Raw genomic sequence first — 16,956 nt, forward strand, 5'->3', positions numbered from 1 at the left:
CCACCTAAACTCCATAAAAAATGAGACGAGCCTAGAGCAGAAGTTTATAACTACAGCCCAAGGTGCTAGGCTAGAAGAGGACAAAGCTAATGAATATATAAGAACAAGGGTGACAAATGATTTAACAAAGAAGTGCTTTATGCACCACAATAGACAAGGATGAATCAAGCAGTGCAAAAGCTCAATTTTCACAACGAGAGTGGGAAAGGGTTGAGAAATGGGTTCCTTGTAGTACATCAACCGGCCCAGATGGCATTCTAATTACGATGATAAAGACATTAGGTCCGAAGTCTAAGCAGGCTTCGAGAGAGGCAGTGAGCAAACTAATAATCGATGGTGAAGTTTCCGATGGATGGAAACTTAGCAGGATGAGCATGATCTATAAAGAAAAGGGGGACAAAGCTGACAAAAACAACTACCGTCCTATAACACTGACATCAGTGGTCTACAGGCTGGCGATGCAGATTACAAAGGAAATACTGCAGGCATGGTCAGAAGATGAGGGGGTGCTAGGGAAACTGCAGAGTGGGTTTCGGAAACACAGGAGGGTGGAAGACAATCTGTTCTCACTGACGCAGTGCATTGAAATAGCAGAAAAGGAACACAGGCCCCTGTGTCTAGCATTTTTGGATATCATGGGAGCGTACGATAGCTTGGTTCAAGAGGAATTGTGGGGAATACTAGACACACTAGGCGTGGAACATGTAGTCACTAATATTTTAAAGGATATCTATAAAGGTAACAAGGCTCTTATAAAGTGGGCACAACAGGTATCCAAGCCTGCAGAGGTAAAACGGGCGCTTAGGCAAGGGTGTCCCCTGTCACCCTTATTATTCATAGTGTACCTACAAAGATTAGAGGCTAAATTTGAGGGAAATGGACTGGGCTTCAACCTCTCTTTAGTCAAGCAAGGAAACTCATTGATCAGGCACTACCAGCAATAATGTACGCAGATGATATAGTGATAAGGCCGACAATAGGAAAGATTTGCAGAGATTGATGGACATCTGCGGTAGTGAGGGAGATAGGTTAGATTTTAGATTCAGTAAGAAAAAGTCAGCAGTCATGATTTTCAATAATAATGAAGGTAGTTAGATCAGAATACAGGAGGTCACGCTAGAGATAACAGATAAATACAAATATCTGGGCGTATGGATAAGCAGAGGGACCGAGTACCTAAGGAAACACGAAATATACGTGACGACTAAAGGTAACAGGAATTCAGCAGTGATGAAAAATAGGGCACTGTGAAATTACAATAGGTATGATGTTGTGAGAGGAATATGGAAAGGCGTCATGGTTCCTGGGCTGACGTTCGGCAATGAGGTCTTGTGCATGACATCAGAAGTTCAAGCAAGATTAGAAAGTAAGCAATGTAGAATAGGTAGGCTTGCTTTAGGAGCTCACGGGAATACACCAACACAGGGAGTACAAGGTGATACGGGATGGACATCATTTGAGGGCAGGGAAGTTAGCAGCAAGATAAAGTTTGAGAAGCGATTGAGAGAAATGGGGGAGCAGCATTGGGCTATGAAGGTTTTCAGCTACTTGCACATGAAGAATGTTGATACAAAATGGAGGAAGCGAACCAGGCAATTGACTCCTAAATACTTAGAAAACAGCAGGTGGCCAAACCAAAAAGAACTATTGGTTAAGAAGAAAGTGAAGGAAACGGAGACTGACATAAGGAGAATTGACATGATTAAGAAGTCCGCACGAGAGATCTATCAAACTTTTAAGCAGGAAATTGCCAAGGAAAGGATCTATGATAATACTCGGGGTAGTTCTCTACTGTTTGAGGCCAGGACGGGAGTGTTGCGAGCCAAGACATATCGGGCCAAATACGAAGGGGTAGACACAGTATGCAGTGCGTGTGGAGAGGAAGAAGAAACTGCCGAACACTTGATAATGTTCAGTAAAGTGCTTCACCCTATAGTTCAGGATGATGGCGCACTGGTTTAGGGACAGGGAGGGCAAAATAGACTTTAGGTGGGTAGACTTAACTAGAAGGAGGTTATCTGATTAGTGGCTAATGTCAAGGCACGAGTGAAAATAAACCCTTCACTGCAAAGTACGAATGCTCAACCTCACTATGTAAAGAAAAAAAAGATAAATCTAATGGTTAGTTCACTAAGTATTACGGCTAGGTGGCGTTAGCTGCCACCCGATTTAAAAGGTACAGCCACATCCATTCATCCATCCATCCATCGTGGCCATTCTATGCATGGCTTGAAAGTAATCGTTTTCGCGAAAACCAGATAAGCTCTAGTAAATATTTCGTTCATTATTGTGCAACCGTTGATAAACTTCCGTTCGTCTAAGCATCACATACAATATATTTGCCTGTGCGCATGTTGTGGTATTGCCACAAAACGCAAAAAAATTGTACGAATACTTACTTGTAAATTGTGCCACTATGGTCAGTCGAAATTCATTGCTTTATAAGCTTGTGTGCTTTCGTATTAGGGTGTGAGTAAACACTGCTGAGTGTGTGCCGCTGTGGAGAATGGTTGTTTGTGCTCTTGCTCGTTGAGATCCCCATATATGCGTACTATGTGCAGTATGTGTCCTTGGCTGCATGTGTAACTATAGGCAGTGCATCAGCATATATTAGGAGCCGGTGTCGGTCAGTAATCCTGTATAAGCTGAGTCGTAAACTCTCCGCGATTGTGGGTACGACAACGTACGCAGGCGACGTTTGTATTTCATCGTTCACCTCCAGATGGCGCCAGATACTACTTACTTCACGACTATGACGCTCTAACACCTCCAGCTACTTATAAAACGTTGAACATCTATCAAAGCTGCTCTACTAGGGTGGCTAGAATGGGGAGGTGTGACCATCGTGGCGCTTTTTGCTTGCCGGAAAAGGCCCTTCGGCGCGCCGATGCTGCTGGGGGCAGTGATGGCAGCGGCGTGGGTATTGAGCGGCGCACTTTGCAGGGTTTTTTCCTCGGGTGCGCTGTTTTTTTTCTTTTGTTTTTTCACAAGCGGTAGCTGCTTTACAAGTACTTCGTCAATCGGTGATTGCGCTGGGTTTTTCTGAAATGCCTGACGGCGTCAACGACAAAAAAAAAACGTAGATCTAGCGTCGCTGCATTATGCTTGTCCGCAAACTTAATGCTTCAGCTCAGCCTCTTGAAGAGACCCAAGGGTGGGAACACGGATAACTTAGTGGCGGAGTCTCTTTGTCTGTGAAAAAAATGCTGCATGAGATGGAATGAAATGAGGAAGACTACAAAAGACTTCCATCTGATGCACTAGCAGTGTCTGTCACCCATGAATTGTACACCGCTGAGCAGCGGATGGTCCCTTTGTATATTATGTGGCAAACTATGCTGTGAGAAATCAGGTACTTCGTAATAATCGTGATGAGTGCAAAAACGTCCGCCTTGTTTCGCAGTGTTGGTGGTTACGCGTTATAAGTAACAACGCTACTGGTATAGCACGTTACATCGGATATTATTCTTTGACGAACTCGTTATACATGTAGAAATAGAGCTGCTGCTTAAGTTGTGCGAGTTGTAGTTGTCAGCAAGTCGTTCCTGCAACACGGTAGCGCTATTTACCTTCTTTGTTTCCACAATAAAATTTGCTTCTGCTGATAGTACAGGTCGCAGAGCATTAAGTTTACTTGAAAAAGCAAGGCTCACGTTTTCATTAAACAGTTGCGATTCTAGCGGGCCGTGTGTAGGTTAAAGTGGAAAAATATTTACACTGCAAATACCTGCGATTGTGGTCTGCTAGCAGATACAAGCTGCCAAAATTACTGTAATTTTTTTTAGGTCAGTGATCATATCTTTTCAAAGAAGGTTGATGATGAAATAATATTTCGGCTTTCTTTCACAATGAGAGATGTATTTAACATACGCCACGGCCTTATAAGCCATCACGTGCAACTCTCCGGTGCACATTAGGCCACTGTTTTATACGTCCGGCATCTCGTGCGAAATTTCCCAGTTTAATTCACCTAAATAACTATAGTTGTTTTGGTCAGAGACATTATTCCTTTTTTGTTAGATAGGTCGAGGAGCACGGGAATAAAAGCTCGAGGGATTGACAAAGTACCGACCCAGTCCCAAGTTGGCAAAGCAGCAATACATGACAGACATTCATGCATGTAAAATAAGAAATAAACTTTACAAGTATAAAATGACACAAACTACGAATACATAAAGTATGAAACGAATCTCCACAAATAGAGAGCGAGGGATTACATATATATCATGACTTGGCATGAATATAAAAGCAAATATCAATGAGTAGAGTGATGAAAATTCCAGATGTACAATTCGGGAAAGTGGATGAGCTGGGTGAAGCATCTATTGTGACGATTTTGAATAATTAAATTTAGATATATCTACACCGCCCTAATTAGGTATTATTCGTATAAAATTAATTACACATATATAATGAAGTATCAGAAATCATCAGGATCAGAACTATACACTGGTACACAGAGACATCACAGTAAAAGATACAGCACAGTAATAAGAATTGTAGAAAAATGGTGCAAGACAGCCAGTTTAGCGACGTTTCTTGCAATATTTAAATAGATTCATAGGAAGTTATAAATGGCAGAAGAAACGACGAAGTATCAGATTCTTCGTGGTTTCAGGTGGTCAATAGGTAGGGTAGCCTGTAGGACAATGTTCATCCTAAATGCTTCTAGGAATAGTAAAAATCCACGTTTAATTCTTCGTGCCTAGTGAGACAAACACTTGAGTTTATGTTTATCTCAGCAAGATTAATTATGGTTCTAGAACTATGTTTAACGAATGCTTTATGACATGTCAAATATAGATACGAAGTTTATTAAAATGATATTCTGGCGCCCGCAGCGCGAACGCATTGACTCAAACTTCTGATATTGGAGTATAATCACTAAAGAACCCCAGGCGGTCGAAATTTCTGGAGCAATCCACTACGGTGTCTCTCATAATCATATGGTAATTTTGGGACGTCAAACTCCACATATCACTCATGGAGTATAATAGAAGAAGGCGTACGTTATTTTTATGGCGGTAATTGTAATTCGTTGCCTTTCTGGTAGGCAACATAGGATGATAACGCGAATATTTGTTATTAGCGTAGCGAGTAACCTGTCTGGTTACTTTTTTTGGTAATGTATACAACACCACTTGTTTCTAAACTGAATGTGCCAAGAAATCTTTCACTCCAGGCAGAAGTGGTATCTGGGCGGAGCTTTGCAGATCAGTTGAAATCCCTTGGTGCAATGCTATTGACTCACTCAATCCCACTTCTTTTTTAAGAGGCGTAAACCAACCATAATAATAAAAAAGAGCAAATAGTAAAGCTATGAGTGTTTTAGTGCATGAACACCTGACATGCATTAAAATAAAGTGTTTTTGTAAAAATCGTTCGCCAGTATGCTGCTGGAGACATTGTTATTGCGCTATTTGCGTGTAACTGCGATTGACAGATTGATTGATTGATTGATTGATTGATTGATTGATTGATGAGTATGTGGAGTTTAGCGTCGCAAAACAACCATGTGATTATGAGAGACGCCATAGTAGACGACTCCAAAAATTTCGATCACCCATATATGAGAATGAGTAACTGTACACCACTAAAACTGTTATATTCGGTGGCTCAGATTGAACGCTAAGTGAATATTCAAGTTGCGGCTTGCACAAGATTATGCGTTCGAAAAAGCGAAACGGGGCTCTGATACCAAAGTTTCCACTTGTGGTTGAAGGAATTTAGTATGTTCAAATTAATATGAAGCCTTACAGTGATTAACATCTCTCGGCGCACCTGCAGCTCCACCGCGAATAACCGCAATATCCTTATAAGCATACTCCGGCGATTTTTTTGAGGTCAATGGATCTCAATTAAATTCGCTAAGTACGTTCCTTTCCACATTTCCGTCATTTATACCAATTTATATGATTGATAGATGCGCTGATCTTTGCAAATGAATTTCAAAGATTTCCTCGCAAAGCTCACTACACTTTCCAGAATTATTGACAACGCTGTCTGGGTGACGTCATGTTTGGCATGTCAACGGAAGTGATGCAGATGATGCCAACGCTACTTCGGCCGCTACAGCGTTTATTGTGGTGGCCACAAGGCGACGGTGGAAGAGTTTGGCACGGATATTGCAGAGGAAAGCTTTCTACCTTCCTGAGTGGTGTTAGGCTGGTGTTTCACTCGTCTGGCTTTCACAATTTTGATACTACCCACCGGCGGAATCAGTTTACGGCCTCTGTTTCTTGCCGAATAGTACGTCATACGCAGAAAGGGTGCCCGTTCAAGTTTTAGTTTCACACATTTTTGCTTATTAAAATAATTTGCGAATTTCCCGAGCATTTCAGCTATTGGTCTCGTGACAAGAGTATCTAAAGACATAGACACACCATTACCTTGACATGGTCGAAAATTCGCCGGAGTTGGCCTTGAAGTCCATGAAAGTGGGCATCGAGTTTTTCTCGTAGGAATTTTCAAGAATGGTTTTCAGAGAGGAGACTTCAAAGGGCTTAGGCGCCACGTACTGCCCTACACTTGCTCGATCAAAATTATTTTACCGAAAACGGGTCACGAACACACAACGTGGGAGCTTTTTTTGTGGAGAGCGGCGCGTTCCGTCTCGTTTGTCTCCTTCGCAAGTTTACCGAATGAATAGATGGATGGATATGGCTATACCCTTTAGATCGGGCGGTGGCTCGCGCCACCAAGCCATAATACCTGATAAACCAAATCCTAGATTTACTTTTCCCCTAAATAGTGAGGTTGAGAATTCGTTCTTTGCAGTGAAGGGTTTAATTTTCACTCGTGCCTTGACTTTAACCACCAATCAGACAACCTCCTTCTAGGTAATGCTACCCGCCTAAAGTCTATTTTGCCCTTACTGTCACTCAACCCCAATGCTTTGAAAAACTCTACACCATCATCCTGAACTATGGGGTGAAGCCCTTTACAGAACATTATCAAGCGTTCGGCAGTTTGTTGTTCCTCTCCGCACGCACTGCATACCGTGTCTACCCATTCGTATTTGGCCCGATATGTCTTGGTTCGCAATACTCCCGTCCTGGCTTCAAACAGTAGAGAACTACCCCGACAATTATCATAGATCCTTTCCTTGGCGATTCCCTGTTTAAAAGTTTGATAGATCTCTAAAGCGGGCATCTTAATCATGCCAATTCTCCACATATGAGTCTCGGCTTCTTTCACCTTCTTCTTAACCAATAATTATTTATGATTTCGCCCCCTGCTGTTTTCCACGTATTTATCAGTCATTTTCTGGTGCGCTTCCGCCATTTCGTATCGACCCGCACCGGTGCGTGCAGTGCCCCAAGCGGCATCGGCGCGCTTTGGGGATCGGTTTCACACCTCCCCATTCTAGCCACCCTAGCACTACTGAGTCGGAATGATTTCGCTGCGATCGAGTATACGGTTTGGAGGCACATCTCATGATTTGCGGCCCCGTAGACGCATGTATAACGTCGCAACACTGTGTGAATCTGCGAGAAATAAATACAGCAATCCTAGCATGCACGCTTCAGGTGAGGACTCTGCAGTATTCTTGTCTTTCAGAGTGAACGTTGCCTCGCTGGCCGAATGAAACCTACGTGCTCCGTCGTTCTTTTTCGCGATGTTTTCATCACCACAGGTTCGTCTGCTTGTTTTTATAATCATTTCGTTGAATATTAAGCTCAGTGGGACTGTTTTTTTTGTAACTTTTAGTGCCGTGTACTCCTTATCAGTCGATAATCGATGTATTTGCTAAGCCTACTTGCTTCGCTGACCTGGGGTCAGCCATGTTGAATTTCATAAGGAGGAACATGTTTCTCCGTGGCGAAAGGAGCAACGTTTCTCTATTTAAAGACGGAAATTGGGGACATCGCTGTTCCTCCCTAAATGGAGAGAAGGTCATTCCATTTTTTAAAAGTGTATGCATTACACGTTTGTTAGTGTTGCAACCGTAGATAGAAGGCGACAATTCTCAAGTGGCCAGCTTTAAGGCATGTTATTTTGTTTTATGCTACGTTATTTGAATTCCACTCAGTAAGGGCTGGGAGCAGGCAGGAGAACAGCACGAACGACATCCGCATTTATAGCATGAAATTCATCGCGTAAGACACAACCATCTCGGAGCGTCCCGTGGCACGATGCGGCTCACCGATGTGGCTTTCCCGTTGGCTACGTAGCTTTCCCGCAAGTGGCATCAACATCAGTCGCTAACCTAATCTGCGACCGGCAAAAAAACAAAAAAAACACAGCCTATCCACGGAGTGAATGTTGATGAGTGGAGTGAACCGTTCATCCGCCGTTCGTGCGTCCATGCCTCGGTGGGTGTGACTAGCCATCCGTGCGTCAAGATGGACGGACAGAAGCACGGATGGACGAACAGAAGCATGAACGCACGGATGGATTCATGGACAGAAGCACGGACGGACGCTTTAATGAACGGAACCACGCGAGGACAGACAGATGGACGCATGCATGGATGAATGGACAGATGTACGGACGCAGGAACGGACACATAGAAGCATGGAGAGACGAACGCTTCACCCCACTGATCATCGTTCACTCCATGGATATGCTGTGAAAAGCACAGCATATCCATGGAGTGAACGTAGTTTACAATTCCGAAGAACATATGTACACGACTTTATCTATCGAGTAAGTAATAAACTAGAGGTTGCTACATACTACATACGGGGAAGGGACTGACTCACGGCTTAAGGAGCTTTGCCCATACAAAATTACACCATATCCACGAGCTGAATGACCACAAGTGGAGCGAAGTGGACAGACAGACGGGTGCACAGACGGATGAGTGGACGCAAGCATGGACAAACACATCACCCCGCTCATTATCATTCACTTTATGGATATACTGGACACCATTTTATTGCATGCAAAGCAATGCAACTGGCTACTACACTCTAAAAAATTTTACACCCTAAAAGGTGTAACACAAATGTACGCATATGACACACTCATAAAAACATCCTTCCTACACTTCATTTTTTATATTTGAGATGTTCGTGAACAAAACATTCTCGAAACACCCCATTTACATCCTTACATTTGGGGTGTAATAAACAAGGCTACAAATGATTGAATGATATGTGGGATTTAACGTTCCAAAACCCCATATGATTATGAGCGACGCTGTAGTGAAGGGCTCCGGAAATTTCGACCACCTGGGGTTCTTTACCGTGTATCCAAATCTGAGCACACGTGCCTACAAAGATACAAATGCATGACATTTTCGGGCAGTTTTGGTTATACTGTTAGTATACATTAACCATCTTGATACCAGCAAGGCTCCTACTACTAGCTGCTTGCGGATCTGGTAATGAGTCGAAGCAGAAAGTAATGGGACGGAAACGCAGTTTTCATCGATAAAGCACAGAAACTACTATAAGGCTGAAGATATAATGGGAGCGCCGCTTGTTCAATAGAGTAAGGGCCGATTCTCCTGTATCTGTTTTTTTCATCTGTGTCATTTGCGTGATTAGTCAACATTCACAAAGTACACTGATTTGCGTAAACAAGATAATGTTGCGCACATTAGTGTAGCCATGCATAGAACATTCCCCCCTCCCCCATCCACCATAAGATCGAAGCTTTTAAACTCAGAGGTAAAACGTCCGCCACCTGCAACAAAAAAAAACAGCACAGTTCGTTAGCCATAAACACCATGTCAGCAGGCCATCAAGTCACTTAAAAACGAACATTGACGTCATGTATTTTTAGCAGGCACGTTTTATTTAATTCATGTGTTCTTAAAAGTGCGTCTTAGAAATTAGGAAGAGGAAACCGAACATAAAGAAAAATGCAGAATAAAGACATTTCGGTGACATTGACGCAGCCTTGCTCACAATGACAGCAGCCTTTTTGACTAAATTGCAAACAAAGCTCTCCTCAGGGGAGCCAAAATGCATTCTCTAGTTCTCTCTCTCTCTCTCTCTCTCTTTCTTCGTTTTTTTTTGGAGGCATCCCCTTCTTTTAATTTATGCAGCTTCCCCAGCAGACGTGTTTCTGTCAAAGCCTTGACTTCGTAGGCCGTGAGAAAATAACATTGATGAAATATTTTCAGCCGTGGTCTTGTTCCAATGACTGCAAGCTAAGTACAAATGTATTGTCGCAACTTGAAGACAGAAATAGTAATTAACAGGTTGAGAAAGTAGCAGCAGGTCAGTAACTTGCTTGCTTGCTTGCTTGCTTGTTCCTTTCTCTTGTGGCTCTCACCCACTAAGGGGGATTGGCCAAGAAGCCGGTGGTTAATGCAAGTAAATACCTATAGATTTTCTAGATTAGGGGAATATGATTACCGTGTTTTGACTGTGAAATTAATTTGGCGCAATGGCAGAAAAAAAAGAAAAAAAAGAGGGGGGGGAATAATAGAATTTGTTGAGTATCTGTGGTGGAATCGTTATATAAAATTTTCTTGAAAGTTGAATCATTGCAGTGTATCAGCTAAAACATAAGTGGTAGTGTGACTAGTAAAATTCGAGAGCTGATCGCTCACTCAGCAAGGTAATCTTCTTGTGTTATATATGAATTCGCAGAGAGCCCCACAGATGTTCCTGTCGCTGTGTCCCAATGAAGTGGCCCCAAAAGACAAAATACTGGGAGTATTAAGTGATATTCCAAATTTTTGAATAAAATTTTGAAGCAGTTTTTTCTTTGATTTTTGAATCGGTGACATGTGATAAGAAAATGGTTGATATGTTCAGGTTCGTTACAGCTTTAGCACAGAGGGGATGGCACCAGACCAGACCTGTTTAAGTAGACATTAAGAGGTGGTACACGGCAACGTAATCTTGTTACTAAGACTTCCAATTTACGCGTGGGACACCATTTATTATTCCATGTGAAGTGCAGGTGCGAGAAATCTGGATTCGGTATCATGGTTTTTGATGAGTCTTCAAGAAGGAAAAGTTTTCTAAACCTCGCTGCTTACATAAGCTGTAGGAGGCATGATTGGCACAATCGGAAGATCAAGAGATGTTCGCGCAAGTTTGTCAGCCATCTCGTTTATAAATATACTACGATGGCCTGGCACCCGTATCATTCGCACTAGACGAATGTTTGCTGGGATTACTGATTTAAAAGTCTCTAGTACTGCTGATGTCAACGACGATGATAAGAATGAACACACGGAATACGAGTCAGTCACTATCACAGCTGTTGAATGAGTTGAAGGAAGTTTACGAATAGCTAGTATAACGGCCATTAATTCCGCTTCAAATATTGGTAATGAAAATGACCAGAATAATGAGAGAGAAAAAATACCCACACCTGCCTTCTCGCCACTCATAGATGCATCCGTTGCAATTACTGTATTAGTACCTAATTGAGAAAGGTGTTGTTCTAATAAACCAATCAAATATTTAGAGGGCAAGTGTTTAGCGTTCATGGGGAAGTTATTGTCAAATTCTATTTGCACTTGGCCGATTGGTTGGACAGATGGTGTGATCTTGAATATATTAACATTTAAAGCATATGGAAGTGTTTGAACAAATAGCACTTGGGGTTTATATACACGGGACCAGTGCTCATTGAAAAAGACACCAGGCTCGGCAAAGAATACAAATTGTCGCCTTTTTAAAGTGGATTCAGAAAATTTTAAATAGGTGTTTACTGTTAAAATACGAAATCTGCAAGCCAGGGTGGGTATCCGAGCTTCCTGATACAAAACATTGATAGCTGTGAATTTTGGCACACCTAAACAACTACGTAAGGCTTCCCGCTCTAAGAGAATGAGGGGGTTTATTTTGTATGCTGGTCCACCAGAGAATAGTACACATCCAAATTCAAGAATCGGACGAACGTACATGCGATAAATCATGATCAGCGTATCTCTGCGAAGACCGGAACGGAGGCGGCCAAGCCTACCTATCAATCCAACAGCGCGTGTAGCCTTAATTTTAATATACTCAATGTGGTCACGCCAGCTCAGTTTTTGATCGTACAGTACACCCAGATATTTATTACAATTAACCTGGGGTATTATTTCTTGATGGTACTGAAGAGAAATAGTAACTGGTGCGTCCAACGGAAAAACTATTATAGCACTTTTAGTTACGTCCAGTTTCATATGAATTTTCTGAAACCAGGTTTCCTATATTGCCAAATACACTGTAAAGTCGAATGTAGTGAATAAATATCGTTGTCAAATGCAAAGAACGCGATATCCTCTGCATATATATATACTTGTACCTTATCAATTTGTGGTATTGAACTTAACAAAATGTTAAATAGCACAGGCGATAGAACAGAGCCTTGAGGAACACCTCTCGTTTGGCTATACTTCGGCGTGGAAACACCTCGTTGGAAGCAATAAAATTTTCTGCCTTTTAAAAATTCGTATATTTCATTTTTTATGTACTGCGGGAACGTAAGCTCTTTTAGGACATTGATAAGAATAGCATGTTCAACACTGTCATATGCCTTGGCTAAATCAAGGGTTACTAGGGCCGCATATTGTCGTCTGTGCCGAGCAAGCTTTATACAGCCTCTAAATCAACATGCGCCCACCATATAGAGTAACCTGGTCTAAATCCAATCTGGCACGCACTGAGTATCGCCTTATTTGTTATGAAGTTCGTAATTCTAATGTAAAGTATTCTTTCTATTACCTTAACTACGTGTGATGTTAAAGCGATTGGCCTAATGTTATCTATCTGCATTCCTAGTCCCTGTTTTTTAAGAAGCGGTATTAATTTTGCAAGTCTCCAGTCAGGAGGTATCCAACTATTTTCAAGTGAATAGCTGACAACGTTAAGGAGGTCTTCAGGAGAGATGACGAATAATATTTTTAACATTTCTGAAGTGACGCCATCTGGTCCAGGACCTGTGTTTGGCAGAATACGAACGACGTGCGCAAGTTCATCCCTACTTACTTTAATAAAATCATTTCCGAATGACGGTTTTGCACACTTTATTTTGATTTGTGATGTAAATCTCTTCTCCAATTCAATTGCAATTTCCGTTAATGTATCTTCCAAATCAGTTGGAGAAAAAATAACTGAATCAATATTTACGTGTGCTGTAATAACTTTACGATTACGGAGAAATCTGAATAGAGCTTTCTTGTTGCCACTCTTGGATAAGTAGCTGTACCGTTTTTCTTCATAATCGTCTTTTGCTAATGAAACTGTTCTCCTAAAGGTAGCTTTAGCAAATAAATAATTTCTCCAATTAGTCGGATATTGATTGGTGAGAAGTTTTTTCCATGCAGCGTTGTGGCGTCCATAATCTCTGGCGCAATCCGCATTCATATCCGCACCAGGCAGATATGAATTTTCTCTTTGTTGAAGATATATTGAACGGTTATTTTTCAATTGTACACTTTAGGGTAGAACAAAGGCTCATAGCTTTCATATTTGCTTCAATATTGGGCAAGGAAGACAGCGTTGACTGTAAGTTCTTTTTGAGTTTAGAGTAGTTTACAAAACTTTGCACCTGGCGATCTACCGTCACTAAAGGAATGCTGACTTCAAATACAAGGCGGCAGTGATCACTACTTGTAGCAGTATCAAGAACAGTCCAAGACGATATTGTCACACTTGAAATAGCAAATGTCAAATCTAAGACGGACCTCGAATTACATCGAACGAATGTCGGAACTCTGGAGTTCCAACAAATAAGGTTATTCCGATTAGTCCAGTCCCACAACCGTTTTCCTGATGAATCAGTGCGGAATCCCCATGAAACGTGATGGGAATTGAAGTCTCCCGCAAAAAGCATATTGTTTCTGCAAAAACTCGCAGTCACGTCAAGGGCTCTTTCATCTTGTATTCCAGCCGGAAAGTAGTTGTTGACTATAGATAATGGCGCGCATCCGGGAAAGTGAATTTTCAGAACCAATACTCCATAATCGTGTGATATTTGTTGGTAAACTAGGTGTGCTTTATGGCAAATTTGAGATGAAATGAAAAACATTAATCCTCCACCACGTGAGTCTCGGTCCAGTCGAAAGCACTGATAGTCTTTTAGATAGAAGTTTTGATCAGCAGACAGCCAAGTTTTTTGTAAAATTATGACGGCTGGAGATTGTTGAGAAATTAGGTATAATAAGTCTGTAGTTGCAGAGAGAATTGAACGGCAGTTCCACTGAAGTACTCTAAGGTACCCTATGATGATAAGCAAGCAGTAGCAACTGCTTGATCTAAGATACTATTTTTAAGAAGTCCGCTTTAGTCCTAGGTTCCTTCACACTCTTTTTTGTTTTCGGATGAGAAGAATTATTAAGTTTGCTAGTGGGTGATCTTGTGCGTTTCAAAAGGCGAGCATCCATATCTTCATCCCGATTAATTATTGATTCTGAATCAGATATACCTTCCTGCTCAGTTGTGTTAGGACTGGAAAGCATAGCCTCATTATCGGTAGAGACATCTGAGTGATGTTCGGCAGGTTTACTAATTAAGGCACTAGGAGGTTGGATACGCTTAGTTATTCGATCAGATGCAGACGACATCTGTGAATCCATAATACTATTGAGTGAGTCGGACAGATTGAGTAAAAATTTTTCCAATACTTTTTCTACGGCCTTTTCTACCATAGCAGAAATGGACTGAGAAAGTGATGCATCCATAGAAAGAGGAGAACGAGCTGCTATACCGGCATAACCCTGACTCCTGCTTTGAATTTCTGCAATTGCTTCTCTACGAGAGCATCGTCTCCTTTCAATGATTTCAATCACCTGAAGTTCCTTTGATCTTGCAGGGCAGTTAGGATCGTCTGCAGCGTGATTTGCCTTGCACAAACAACATGTCTTATTGTCTGATTGACACTCAGCAGTACTATGACCAGCCCCGTATATGGCTCCGCATATGCGGCATCGAGTCTCCGATCGACAACCTTTAGTACTCTGTCCAAAGCGCCAACATTTAGCACATTGCGGCGGACGGGGAGCCAAAGCTTCGACCTTATAAATAGGCGGCCATGCCTTGATCTCCGAAGGGCGATCTGTTCCAGCGAATGTGGCAATTACAGTTTCAGTGGGAACTTTCTGTTGGTTTTCCTGTTTGGTACAGCGGTAAACAGAAATAACACCTGCTGGGGAAAAGATGTCCAAGACTTCTGCTGGGCTTAGACTTGCGTATACCCCCCGAACCAATCCTTTGCAGCAAGCTAGATGAGGTGGGATAAAAGAGCTCACCGGATGTGATGCAAAAGTAGTGCACTTCAGAAGGTCTTGGATGCAGGCCTTGTCTGGTGAGCAGCATAGTATCCCCCCGCGTCCAAACTGACGAACCTCTGTTATCAGTAGAGAGTGGGGACTGATCGCACGAAGTTCCGTTTGGATTGTCTTGGGGTTTTTCATGCGGATGAACCCACCGGTGGTCGGCACCAAAGCGACAGGAACGCTACGGGTTCCATTGCGGAGAAACAACTCCAGAGGAAGATCTTGAGGGGGAACAGAGGCTGACCAGAGGGCAGGCCTCTGGCCCGGAGAAGAAACAGACATGAAATAAGAAGAAGTTACACTTATCAATGCACTAAAACAGTTGCGGAACAAGAGGTAGATCTAATGAAATAAAATAAAATAAAAGTAACCGCCGGGTACTTGACCGCAACCCTGAGGATGGAACAAGGAACGCAGGCGCAGGCACGAACCAGCAGAACGCCAGCAGAACAAAGAGGCTGACTTTATTATCTTTATTTACTGCTCGCCAGAGCATTCCTCTTCTTTCTTGTTATTGCTTGCTGCACAAAAGCGTGCAGATGCGCGTATGCGCTGTTGTCTTCGTCTTCCTAGATGTACGCACGTAGCAATATGTTTACATCGAATAGTGTGACGGCCGATCCATGCAATGTTGCAATGTCTTTACCGAAATGAAAGTGCTGATGAAATATTGCCTGCGTGACCCTGAATGTGCCGTTTTTAAAGACCCATAGAGCTAAGCAAAGAGCATCAGATTAGCTTTTTTGCCAGTATTCACCACATTAGGTCGGTGAAGGTGCGCTAAAAATTGCTCCTGAATATTACAGATGCACGTTCTGACTAGTAGCTCGAGCTGGCCGCCGCACTGCACTGTCACAATGTTTACTGCGATTCAGATGTACCGTTGAAGAACGAGTATAACGCAACAGATCACCGCCGCAAAAAAAGAAAAAAAGCAGCGCCCGTGCTATCAGTAGAGGGCTGGAGCTAGCGTTAAACCACATCTAGCCGGTCTGAGAGCGCACCGACGCCATGAGGTCTCGACGCCTAGACAACCTTTACTACCCGGTATTGCTGCGCATCCGAGCGCAGAGCGCGGGGAAAGGGCCCCCTTTTTTTTATATTGTGGAGCACTCGAAGTGAAATAGTGAGTACCGCTCCCACGTTGTTCCGTTCAGCGCTTAGTTAACTGCGTGAGCACGAGAATAACGCCTTCAAACATTTTTGTTTTCAACTAGTTGTTGACAAATCAGCAATTGTTTACTTAGCGAGAATATTTGTCCGCACTGTTTCACGAGGATGATGCCGAAGTGTGATTGTGGGCAAATTTTTTTGTTTGTTTGTTTAGATTGTTTGGAGTACAAAGCAGAGTGAGCGTACGCCGCTGAGGTTCAGCGAAGAAATTGAACAGATTTTTGCGGTGCTCTTTGTTGGCAGCCGTTTTTAACGGGGCCCGCTCGTGATGCAGATCCATTTTAGTTTACTAATTTATACATGTGTGGGGACGGCGCCTGTTAGCTTTAAGCATCAACCGTATCTAAGACGCATATGCTAGGGCATGTTGGTATATCACTTACTCTCTTTTTTTCTTATTGCACAAAAAGACAGAGAAAGGAAAACAAGGACGTGGTGTCCATGTCGTTGTTTTCGGTTCTTTTTCGTTTTGTGCGGTAACACTACCGTGATAACTCGGATTGATGCATCGGGTGACAACACAGCATATTGTTTCGCGTCAGGTGCGCCTCGCGAAGTTTTCCTACTTGCTAATACATTCAATATCGTTAAATTTGTCTTCACTGGTATTT

At 42.5% G+C, this 16,956-nt stretch overlaps 1 protein-coding gene across 2 annotated transcripts in view; it reads left to right on the forward strand.

The window, feature by feature from the left end:
* Positions 1 to 10,647, forward strand: part of LOC119172443 (venom metalloproteinase antarease-like TtrivMP_A) — a 182,760-nt gene extending 172,113 nt beyond the window's left edge. For both annotated transcript variants that reach the window (XM_075893807.1, XM_075893806.1), the window contains exon 14: positions 10,548 to 10,647. In XM_075893807.1, the coding sequence (XP_075749922.1) occupies positions 10,548 to 10,640 (93 nt within the window). In that variant the 3' untranslated portion in view covers positions 10,641 to 10,647. The remainder of the gene's footprint in view (positions 1 to 10,547) is intronic.
* Positions 10,648 to 16,956: the final 6,309 nt, after the last annotated feature.

The sequence above is a fragment of the Rhipicephalus microplus genome, chromosome 4 (genome assembly GCF_043290135.1).
Source record: "Rhipicephalus microplus isolate Deutch F79 chromosome 4, USDA_Rmic, whole genome shotgun sequence".
Lineage (NCBI taxonomy): Eukaryota > Metazoa > Arthropoda > Arachnida > Ixodida > Ixodidae > Rhipicephalus > Rhipicephalus microplus.